The following is a 12,762-nucleotide window of genomic DNA, read 5'->3' as shown; positions in this document are numbered from 1 at the left end:
GCATGACAGGCAGTATCACCGTCTTCAGGTCGCCGCTCGGACGCTTCACCAGGTCGCCGCCGTTCTACTTCTGGGACGCCTTTGTCAGCAGCGCGATTTGCGAGCCAGCACAACCGGGTACAACCTATCCTCCGCCGTGTCTGTCGTAAGCCTTTGGTCACCTTGCGCATGATCTCGGCTCCGTAGCAGGACGATTGTATCAATTGGGGCAGGTACGTTTTCGGTCGATATAACTCGTGCGAGTTACAACCAAAACTGCCTAAAACACGTACGGAAAATAGTGTGAATAAAAATCAAAACTTTGCATTAGAATTCGCGATGCTACGTTGAAACATCTCCATTTTATCATCGAGGGAAACGTCCGACCAAAAGTCTTTAAAGTCGTACGACGCATCGATACGATCCTTCTTCAAAGCAATCATACGCGCCACTCTTGCTTGTAGATTCAAGCAGCGATTGTACGGACGCCCTAAGCCAGTGAATGTCAGAGCACGGCCTTCCACGTCACCAAACGTTGTCCGGACATTAAAGCGGCACGGCTTCTTCCGCGACGAGATCTTTCCGAGAAGCAATTCAGTCTGCTCCGTGCTCAACACTTTGTTGTCGTGGCGGTCCTTGAGATCAATGAGAGGGGTGTCTCGGATAGACGGATCGAAGAGCTTCAAACAGAACGTGTCCGTGTCATCGCGAATGAAGCTGATTTGGAAATGGTCGAATGCGTGTTCCAAAGGCTTGAACAGTAGCAAACCATTCCTCACATCATCAATGTCAGATATCTGCATCATCACAAGTGACACATTTTCGTTGCTACGACGAAACAAATGCGACGCAATCACGAGCGAATTCGGAAAAGCAACATCGAGCAGCATACACCGCACGCAGGATTTCTTTCGGCTGTAGCATCCATAGAAGTCGCACAGCTCGTCTTTGAAACCTTTGTTTCCGTCAGTGAGAGTCGTTGGGGCACTTATGAGAACATAAGGTAAAATCGCTTCAAGAAGAGTCATGGCTGGGGATCGGAGGTCGTCCTGCGGAGGAACCACCACCAGCACGTGAACAGGGGTACTTTTAGCCTTGACATCTTCAATCGTGGGTGTGAACTGCACGTCTGTCCCCGACAAGCCAACCAAGTTGAGAGGAGCTCCTGCAACGTCCAACGGCGTCAAGCCATCGGTGTCATTCACGCCGTTATTCACGTCTGCCTCCGTCACCCACGCGCCGGCGCCTTTTTCCTTCTTCGCCAAAAAGAGCTGCAGCTGGTCGGCTTCACACGTAATCGTGATCGGCTTCTCCACCTTCACCGCCTTCTTCAACTTGCTAACCTTCACGCTGTCGTCGATCTCCACATCAAACGAGCTTCCTGCCTGACCAACGATTGTGCACTGTAGTGAAAGCTTCACCATCTTTCCTCGAGGCGGCAGATTGTGGAATGCAGAGGTATAATTTCTGGCGTACTTAAGCGGGAAATAAGGCGTGTGACATAGATTTTCAACCAATGATGAGACGCCACGTCGCGCCTGTCCTAAACTACCGCCGCTACGCGGCGGCGCTCGGCTAGTGTATATAAAAGCAATACTCTAGCAGATTTTTATCTCAAGGATTAGTTGGGGTTTGCTTTGGCCTTACCGCCTCCGCTTCGCTTCGGCGGGACAATTATTTTAAAAAATATGAACCCCTAGGTTTAATTTAGACCAGTCGCTACAAAATGCTGAGGCCGTGCAATTATTTTTACAAAATGCTGAGCCCCTAGCATCACACTTACCATGCTTAAAAATTATTATTCTGGTGATCTTGACACAGTCTCTTTATTATTGTTGGCTACAGCATATGACATTCGTCAGTCATCGCTATTTTCATGAAGTTTGATTGGTTTACCTAGAGAGCATCATATAGTCCGTGTTGACTCGGGCACATGCTTGCCGTGTCGTGCTGGCATTAACGGCGAGTATGTGCCCAACTCAAGAATCACCAGCACTTCAAATAGCATGTCTACACTCGATATCATGGGCTGTTCTGAGGCGCTGTGAAACTTAGCCCGCATCAATATGAAGGACAGTAATGATCTCCAGGTTGCTCTCTTGTACTGCCTATTTGAGCTTGTAAGTAACTAAAAATTGCTAACTTCTCACACAAAACTCACTGAAAGCTATAATTTTTTCGAATTGTAATATTTTTATGCATGCAGCCTTCATTTTGCGCTGATTCAAAAGTCATTGGACAGTCGAACCTGTCAGTTATGATTAAAACATTAGGATAATGCGTCGCAAGACGCTTGCGGCAGCCTTTTTTTAATTTGATAGGCTAATTTAGATGCCAAAATGGTTTAACTATCAACTATACCCTAAGTTTAACGTTTTGTTATGGTGTCTAATTAACCAGCTCTCATGTTGTGCTGTTGTCTACCCGCTCCATTTAAAACTTTATCCTTCGCCTATGTCGGTGACACGTCCGCCAGTTAAGTTGTATCGGATTTTGCTGTCTAAACAACTCTTAGAAAACAATGGCTTACAGCAGTATCACACATGAGCTCGTTATATTCAATCTAAAACTTTCAATCTTTGTGAATCAAGTGACAACGTTTATTAGCAGCGTTGTTCTTACGGCCAGCTGTTACGGCCAGCTCTTCTGTTGTACATGTACTACGATTTGGCAGCTTCTCTCCGATAATTAGATAATATATCTACAAAAAAATAGTTGTAGCTATTAAAGTCATTGCACAGTACATTGCATAAACTATTAAGTACATAGTATACGTATATTATAGTATGGCCTCCAAAACACGCATTCATACGTGCACGCTAAGCACCTTAGGGGCTATTTCATTTTAGAATAAGTAGCTCTCTCTGTTTAGCACTCAAATATTAAAGCAACATGCATTATTAAACAAGTAAATACTTCGTAATATAAAAACGATGCCGCCTTCGGATATCGCTTACAGTAGTAATTGTCATCAGCACATATAAGTTCATTTTGCTCAATCTAAACCTATCTATCTTAGTGGCTCAAGCGACAACGTTTATTAGCACAGCGTTGCTCTTACGGCCAGCTTCTGTTGTACATGTACTTCTGTTCTTGCAGTGAGCACGAAGCCATTAGTCAGTCGACATCTCTCCATCAATCACAGTCTGATGGCTGCAGACTACACTTGGCAGCTCAGTCGGTTACCTCACATTCAGAATATTCTTAATATTTCTACAACAAAAACAGTTGTAGTTATTCTTTTAGTCATTGCTTCTTGCAGAAACTATTAAGAATATAGTATTACGTATATTAATAGTATGGCCTCGAAAACACGCATTCCTACGTGTACGCTAAGCACCTTGTAGTTCTTTAGGGGCTATTTCATTTGAGAATAAGAAGCACTCAAATATTAATAGCAACATCCCATATTAAAATAGTACAAAATAAAACTTCGTAGTATTTAAATGATGCCGCCATCGGATCATGGATAGTCTTGTGCAAATCCCCATATGTGCTCTGTGAACCACATGAATTTAGTGATGTAAAGTACATAATTTCATTTCAACTAATCGTAGCCGCCTTCGCTCCGCTCGGCAGCCAATGGGAAGGCTCAAAAATCTGAGCGTTTCGTGTGACGGACGGACGGACACCGTGCTAGCCTTGATACTTTAGGATGTAGTTTTAACTAGCGCTCTGGGCGTCCGCTCCGCGGACGCTAGGGCACGACTGGTTGGTGTAGAGAGGGCGGACCACCTCCGCTGCGCTGCGGTGGGCTTAGCTTGTTTAACGCAAAGCAACATTTAATATATGTCGTGTTCTACTTATGTTATGATCCAAAACAACACCGCACACAATATCCTGAGTGCTCACATATTATGGTCGACATGACCAGGGTTTAGCGTGATCTGCAAGATGAGCACCGTCTTACCCGGGAAGGTTTTGTCTATAGTCTCATTTGAGTGCATAGCTCCCAAAATGACGCCAATTGGAGGCGCGCATGGCTGCAAATGTAATATATGCTGTGAAGACTGGTTAGTATCAATGATGCTACGAATTGGCATAGAGTCGTGAGGATCCCAGTTTAGCTGGAGTAAATACGCTACTCAATCATATTTCCATCTGCACGTCATCGCGGTGAGGCAGTCGACACCATATCTTTGATTGCGACGGTCTATTAGAGCAAGGTTTGGTCATCTCCTCGGGCGAAGTATCGTTTAGGGAAGGTAGTATTTGCCGATGGCCACCATACACATCAATATTATGCCTTGAAATTGTCCCGCTGAGCTCTTTATTATCTTACTGAAGGGCCTTTCCACTATATTTCGCATGCATTGACCATACTTGCATAGCTGACGCACTTACTGACGTATGTACATAGATACGGGCCGACAGAGTGGCGTAGGTCCTTTCCGACTGGCATTTACTGGCTCATAAATGTATGGCAAACCCACAAAGCTACATGGCTGTAGGCAGAGTATCAAATTGTAATGATGTTTAGACTTAATCTGAAATGTGGCTCATGTACATTATATGAAGTACTTTTGCTGCATACCTATCAACTCGGCGTGCTATTTAATATGTCCGTGCATATATCGCAAGGTCGTGAATGAGTGTGTATACCACGCGCTCGTGAGAGCCAAAACCTATGTGTAGGGTCAATGTCGCTCTTTCGGTATATTTGCGTCGTCGTGCTGACTTACTGTACTTACGCTTCTGATGTACCAGTCTATATGACCAGGCGCGTTGCTAACTCGGCCCATGCCATACCGCAGAGATACAGGATAGCTGACCGCGCGTCTGCTCGCAGATATATACGCGCGCGGCGGGTACACGTATAACCATCCCCAGCTCTGATCCCGGTCAATTTGAGCAGGGCACTAAAGTACGGTACTGCGTACAGACACACCGACTTGACACATCCTCTTGTATGATCTGCATTACCGCACACGTGCTCGTGTCTACGTAGATAGCAACGCATTCGTCGCGTGTAGTGCTCACTCAATACTGTAGTTTTATTTTATGAGCGCGCATTAGTGGAATAAGCGCTGTGAGCCTTGACAATACAGAAAGCGTGGTCTTGCCTTTGTCCAAGTGAGCGAGTGTACGTGTGACGCGTATGCAGATAGGGACGGTCAGCTTGCGGCTGTCCACAGTAGATACCATGTGCTAAATATTATTTGAAACGCGCTACTCTATTTAGGTGTGTCAACACAACTGACTGCGCTATAGGCAGATTACCGTATGTGCGGCTTTAAACCTCGCACTGTAGCCAATATACTAAATACAAAGATAGGTAGGAAAATGGGGGCCTAAAATGGTATTTTTACCAATTACTTGATCTTCTGCTGCTTCTTTTGCTCGATATACCTGGCGTTTCGGGCGGGCGGCTTGCGAGGGCGTATACACTTCTTCTTGTTTTTGGGGGTGCTAATCAGGGCCCATGCTTTTTTAACACTCGCCAGACTATGCTGACTGCGGACCTCCGCTGGATCCGGTGGTGGGGACTTTTTTAATTAGAACGCGGTCGCTTTTGCGTCACTCTCGCAGGCAATAGAGCGTCACGTGGTGTCTTGTCCGCTGATTGAACGGAGCGCGTAGCCGTATTGCGGCATCCCGCTGCATACGCACCGCGCTCAGGGATCCGTCGTAGACCGCTGCGGGTTCAGCAGTAGCAGGTCAATCTTCGCTTTGCCCGTAAGCCTCACCATGCTGCAAACTGTGAGCAAACTGCTACAATTACTAACGTGCGTAAAAATATTAGGTTTTCCAGCGGGTATTTACTGCTAGGTGTATTTTATTAAACAAAATCATAAATAATATTATTATATCATAAGCATTATATTGTTTTAACCAATAAAACACGTAAAAATAATTTCCGGTACACGGCCATTTAGTGCTGTTACTCATTATTAAACAAAAATAGTTTTATTTTAATTTTGGCAATCGCTTAAATAATACTATTTTCATTTTTTTTAAACCAAACATACTTTTAAGCAATAACAATGATTTTAAACACAACCACCTAGGTACCATTCACGCATGCAGTGCGGTGTCCGGGTGCAACTAACGCAAAGGTCATGAAGCCTTCTTAAATAAAAATATTAAATATAATGATAATCATACTCTACTTTGAAAAGTGTGTGGAAAATAACATCGCAGAGCTCTTACAAAATACTGGTCTGTGAAGTCTACATTAATAATAATAAACATCTCTATTTGAGAAGTGTGTAGAGCTCTTAGAAAATAAAGTGGTTACTGTGCCCGATTTGCAGTACATACGACAGGTTTTGCGTAGCTAAATGTAAATACGCAATCGTTAGCCCAGCTCGCCTTGGTGCTTATATCCAATCGGTGCGTTTCGTGCTCGGCAGAAATGTTTACCTTACGTCCAATCGCGAGGGAGAGAGGCGGTCTGATCGTGCGACAGATCCAGTCAGTGTCGCAGGTCGGCAGGTATTGCCCAATCAGGGCGCGAGTTAATTGTGTGACGCTTTTGGACATATTTGTAATTTTTGCATAGCAAGGTCGAGTCAGAAAGATAGGCGCGGTCGGTAAGAAGGGACGAAACTGTATTAGCCAGGCCGGGTGTAGCCATGCGAAAAGGCAGGAAAAAGCTGCAAGAAAGGAAACGGACGGACTTATTGACAGACGGACACGCTAGAAAATTAAGAGGCGGGAAATGTTGTCCGTCGCGCGGTCCCGAAACGCCCTACGATCCAAAAGACGTGGCTCTCGCTATAAGGTGGGCGTCGTCAACGTCTGTTAGATCTCACCGGTCACTTTCGAATCAGCAGCGCACCCAGCAAAGCCCCGGCCGCCCCGTACCAGCAGTCGGCGTTCGAAAGATTTCGAGTACAAAGCGTCGGTTCAAAAACTACTTGAATTGACTATAGCGACCCACCAAACCCGACCTTTGCGCACCATGAGTGCTCTGAAGGTTCCGGGCAAGGCGAAGCCGTCGGACCCCAAGCCTCCTGTGCTCGGCCAGGATCAGCAGACTCAAAGTGAGATGACGGAGCTATCGGAGCAGAGGAACGAGGCAGAAGCCCCGAGCCAAGACTCCATCGTGGACGAAACCCAGCACTCGTCAGTTGAATCGGATAGCGACATGCAGGAACCGGATCCTGAGGAATCTAGATCTGAATTCGGCGACAACCCGGGGGTGGATCCAGCAGGCGCGGGGGAGAACAAGTCGGCCGGAATCCACCCAGACGCGGGGGACGTAACTCAGCAACCCATGAAGGCAGTTCCCTCGTCTGGAAATGTCGAGACGCCAATCCGAAACTCTAGCTTACCAACACCGGCAGTACAACCCTTCGAAATGTTCGAGGCCGTCGTCGTCGAGATGCAATGCTTCCCGCAAGAGCAGCCCCGGAACTCGTGGACAACAACGATCGGAGAGCTGTTTAGTATAGCGCATGCTAAGGTGTCTGTAGACACGGACTTGATCCCTAGTGGCAAGCAGCGCTACCCCAAATTGAAAGGTGATGAAAAAGAGCTCCTGTGCAAGCTGTTTAAGGAGCTATGCGTCGTCGGGAACGGCACGTTCGAAGAATGGGAACGCTACGCGCAAGCTGCAGCTTAGGACTTGTACAACACGTCCTGGTCCTTCAAGACAATCATGCATCGGATGATCAGTAAGGTCAAATGGGCGAAGACGAAACCTCTGAATCAATGGGCAGCGAAGGTGAAGGCCGGGAGACGTTCGACTCGCGTGGAGGAAGGGTCTACAGAAGAAGTGACGTATTACCAGGACTTCATGTTCAACCCGTCAGTCTACTCTAAGGCGGATATTGCAGCTTTGAGACGGATCTGCGAGAAGCCAGCTGCAGCGACAGCAGGCAGTTTACTACGACCCGCCACTAAGGACGAATGGAAGATTATTGGAGGTATGGCAGAAGGAACAATCGTGTGTCGGCGGATGCCCGACTTTCTGAAGAGTGTTTTCGACTCCAAAGAACGACTTAGGCTCCACCGAACCATACAGAGTCAGGTGGAAGGAGAGTTGCAGATCCAACTCCGCGGAAGAGCGACCATACGGCACAGTCGCCAGCAAACTCAGACGATCCAGGAAGACATCCGTATCGCAGCTGAGGAACTACGAGCCAACACACCAGAGCTTCGTAAAATGGTGAGCTTGATCAAAACAATAAGCTACAACCACGCACAGAGAAGTGTGCACTTCTTCTTTTTTGACCGGGCGACAGCAAGACAATTCGAGCAGGTCCAAATCCCCTTCCGCAGGGTAGTGTATCGACTGGCCAACGTGCACCAACCAGACTTTGGTTCTATTTGGGACCGCCAGCTTGGACGAGACGGAACTCGACTCACGCAGAAGCGCAAGTATGAAGTTGATATCTACAACATCACGCGATTTACGGACCCGGGTTTACTAGCGGAGTACTTGCAGCAGCACATCTCGACCAAATTCAATCTAGATCCCATGGACACTTGCCGCCCAGAATCCCGGACGGCGACAGTCTGGCGGCTATCGCTTCACACAGCGGAATGCCCAGATTTTCTCCGAGGTATAGTACGCATTGTGTGGTACGGCAGGACGATCGTGCTTCAGCATCCCAGCGCCCGACAAAGGCTGCAATGTCTCCAATGCGAAAATCTAGGCCACACAATGGTGCGATGTCGATATAACGGACAGTCAGCTCCAGGGACCTGACAGCCGCGTGGCTCTCGACGGACAGTCAGCTCCAGGGACCTGACAGCCGCGTGGCTCTCGAACTCGAAGTAAACTTGCTGGTAGACAGGACCAAACCATTTACCAGCCTGGACGAGGTGAAAGAATTCGCGACCAAGCGTCTTGAGATCCAGAAGGAGGAGCAGAAAGTGGCTCAAGCAGCCTTGTCACCTTCCCTACCAGCCACTCATCCAGTCACCACTATAACACAATCGGAGGCTGGAATCGACGGACCAACCGGCCCAGCCCAGTCAGTCAGCCATTCGACGGAGGAGCACGTGCCGCCGGTCCCCAAAAAGAAATGGGTAACGGTGCCATTGCGAAATGGCAGGAAGTTATAAGCCCATGCTGCAACTCTCCAGCAAAAACTACAAGTGGATCGCTCTCGTTATGACGTGCTAGCTGGAGATGATGAAGAAGACGACGAAACAGCACCAGAGCTACCTGGCCCAGCTTCTCCATCGTCAGCGCCGATTGAAATTCAGTCAGATGACGAGCTCGAAGAAAAGCCCCAGTTCAGTTAACCGAGGCCGACAGGGCCAAGCTTCATCTCGTGAAAGCAAAGCCTCCTAAAGTACCTTCGACGCCACAACTAGCTGCGCTAAAGTCAAGGGAGCGAAAGGTGTTGCGTCACGCAGTGAAGACAGCTCAGCAGCCGCTCGGGAAACGAATGCCACCAGCAGCATACTCGGGTGAAGTACTAGAGTCTTTCTCGGCGATTGAAGCCAGTTTAGGGATACGCCAAGTGAACACTCCAGCGACAAGAAACTGCATGGCGATGGCGCTCGCTCAAGCCCTAGTCGACACGGATCTGGCGTCTCAAGATGACAGCTTGGAAGCAATCACTAAGAGTCTGAAACAAGGAATATGCTGGACTGGACAACAAAACCTCCAAGAGCAATTTGACCATTACGTCCGGACCACAACGCTAGTGAATGTACTGCGTGGATGAAATGGGATGCCATCTCATGAATCGACAAAGCAATTCAAGTGGTATCTGGAGGAGTACGCGCGCTCCCCGTCCAGCCGAGAATCTTTCGTACCTCAATATAACTGGGGGTGCAGTGAACTCATGACGATGACAGCCAACTTCCTCCAGCGAGAAATCTACGTCCTCGCGTACGATACAGACCACAAGAAGCAGTGGTACTGTTCAATGTACAAACCGAGTACGACACAGCGAGGGACCCAGACATACGAAATTGGGCAGCACATTCCTCTGCAAGTGGAGCGATGCACCGCCCTTATCCGAGCGGCGAAGATAGGAGATACAACTCCACCTCTCGTCATCCGGCACTGGGGCGAACACTACTTGGCGTTCATTCACAAGAGAGAACCCGTAAGTATGGGACCAAGCCCGGGGAATGCTGAAGACCGCTCACGGTCTCGCGAAGACCAGGAGCCAGAACGTTCACCATGATCGCAACAAGAGGGTGACTCCTCCCAGAACGCTTGGAGCCTGTCGAGATGGGACGGCAATGTAGTGGAAATTCGTCGTAAGCTCACTGGCATGACCATCTCACATGATCTTAAGTGTGAGATTCATCTCATACTAGAACATGCAGACCCGACATGATATGCTGAACTGCTCGCGTTTCTAGTGAACACAGCGTCTCAATTGTCTCTTCCTGAACGAGAGCGACTCAGAAGAATGGACTTGGCTACAGAAAGATCAGCCGACATCACAGCCCTTCTCCAAAAATACCAGATTCCCCTGACGACTCTCCGGCAATGGCAGCAGGAATATGCTCAAGCTCAGCAAGACGAGCGGGAGCTGCAAAGCTCTCGGGAGTCCAGACAAAGCAATAAATCGGACTCATCCTATCTCCCGTCCAGCGCCAACTCGTCTCAAGAGCAGCAGCCAGCACGACGAAACCCCGGGAAGGTCAAGGAGACAGGCAAAAAAACGGCGAAGCGTCCCCATACTCTCACGCCAATAGAAGCGGAGCGTATCCGATCGCTTATGAAGTCCAAGGTAGCGCACCAACACCTGAGGGGTGAGACTCAGCAGATGGAGGACGAGCCCATGCCCCGAGTCTCCGGGGGAGACGCGAATAGCGCAGACATCAATTGGGCAGAACGATGGGACAACTTAGCCGGAGTGTGGCCGTCAACGGCGACCGCTCCGTTTCCTCTCTACACGAGCACGCCGGAAGAGTGGAGCTACATTGCGCAACAGGAGCCTGCTCAACTCGTGCTTATATGTCAACTTTTTTAATTTTCAAAGGGGGTGTTGAGCTCTCTAAGGGACAAAGTGCTCGAGGTTTGGACGGCAGCATGGCGACAAGAGTGTCTTCACGACCGACTGGTCGCCTACCGAACCCGAAACAAAGACAGATCTGTCAGGAATTGGATTGATGAGTGGATCGAAAAATTGACAAGGCCCCCTCCGCAAAATCTAGCTCCCCTCATTGACAACCGGGAAGACTGGACTCGTCTACGAAACAAAAGATATGGCAATGATGATATTCTTAAGCTTTGTGATGTCGGAACCAAGGGCCGTCTCGCTCAACATTTGCTATGTGCCATAATTTACGAGAAGGATATGCGAGTGCTGACTGGAACGGAGGAGGAACCGGACAACGGCACCGTCTCCAGGCTGCAGCGGCACCTCCGTGCGCTGGAAGTGAACGTTCACTACCGAGAGGCTTATTCAGCATCGCGCAGAAATGTTGATTGGGGAATAGTAGCACGCTTCTTCTCCGACGCGGTCGAACGCGGCGGAGGGGAGTGGGATCAAGATCATGAAAGGTAGCCACGAGCTACCTGCCGCAGCTCCACAGCGTATGGACAATAAGGCTACAGGCGACGTCTACGGGCGTCATATGCATATGCAAGACCAAGAAAAAATTGAACGAAAACGCCGGCGCCGGACCGGATACAACAACCAGTGGAGGTTGGAGACCCAGAATGTCCGCGGATTCGTAGCTGAGAACAGAATGCGCTGGTTGGAAGCGTGGAGGCGAGCTCCCCGTAAGGAAATTCCCGTAGCTTGGATGATTCAGGAAACACACGTGAGCACCCAAGCATAAGTTGAAAGATTGCAAGCTGAGTGGAAACGATTGTGGGGTTTGCAGCACCATCCGGACGGCAAGCAGTTATCATATTGGAGTATTGATGACACTAAAACTGGGGGAGTTGCAATTCTTCTTCACCCCAGTGTAGTGGATCAAGTTTCACCTTGGCTTCCAGATCAATGGACTCGACGCGTCATAGCTATCAAGCTGAGAGACCGAGCTCTGGTTAACGTATACGCCCCGAATGGTCACCAGGACCGCGAGCAGTTCTTCACTACTCTACAAGCGTGGCCATGGGAGGACAGAGAGATCCTTTTGGCTGGGGACTTCAACTGCGTTCTCAGTCCGGTCCTCGACAGACTGGGAGGACATCGGACGGGCCGAGCCGAAAGTGCAGCGTTACCAGCTCTGCTCGGTCAGCTACAATTAGAGGATGCATGCACATTGGCAGGGCAACTGGATGATGGAGCGGACAAATTGGTAAATACGGAGTACTTTACCTACTGGGGTCCAGAAGCGGCGAGTCGAATTGACCGGCTTTACGTACCGAACTCATGGACATCCAAGGTGCAATGGCTCTCGGTCCTTGAACCCACCACCCCATCCGACCATCAGCGTGTGATATTACATTTGGCAGGAGCGCAGCCTCACCAAGTCGCTAAATCCAAGAGAAGGGGCCTCGTATATGCAATACGGACGTTTCAACAGACTAGAGTACAGGAGGAGCTACTTGACGCCTTAGTGGAAGAAGGTATCGGCCGACAGGAGACGACTCACACCTGGGACAGCACGGTACAAAAGTGCGGACTCTGCATTAGCCGACTCACCAAGCAAGAAAAGAAGCGCATGAAAACGTTCAAGCACAAACTGAACGCCCAAAGCCGTGTGCACCTGTTAACGAGGAAAGCGCTACTCGACGTCACGATGGAGGAGAGGAGAGCAGAACATCTCCTCCGTCTAGGCCAACGACTAGAAAGAACGGCGGACCGTCTGCGCTGGGATTTCAAGCGAGCGTCTAACTGGGAGCGTGATCAAACCATAGCCAGCATCCGGCACATTCATGGAGCCGGCTTTGAGCGCGAGATGTCTCTA

At 49.0% G+C, this 12,762-nt stretch overlaps 1 protein-coding gene across 1 annotated transcript; it reads right to left on the bottom strand.

Moving 5' to 3' along the window:
* Positions 1 to 293: 293 nt before the first annotated feature.
* Positions 294 to 1,421, bottom strand: PITG_01884 (Crinkler (CRN) family protein; the record flags this gene model as incomplete). The annotated part of the gene is made up of 1 exon (XM_002908436.1): positions 294 to 1,421. One exon carries the CDS (start codon positions 1,401 to 1,403, stop codon positions 294 to 296), a length of 1,110 nt encoding a protein of 369 aa, XP_002908482.1.
* Between the last annotated feature and the right edge of the window lie 11,341 nt (positions 1,422 to 12,762).

The sequence above is a fragment of the Phytophthora infestans genome, genomic scaffold (genome assembly GCF_000142945.1).
Source record: "Phytophthora infestans T30-4 supercont1.2 genomic scaffold, whole genome shotgun sequence".
In the NCBI taxonomy this organism is placed as follows: Eukaryota; Oomycota; class Peronosporomycetes; order Peronosporales; family Peronosporaceae; genus Phytophthora; species Phytophthora infestans.
The sequence above is the reverse complement of the archived record's forward strand: the minus strand, read 5'-3'. Positions and strand labels throughout refer to the sequence as shown.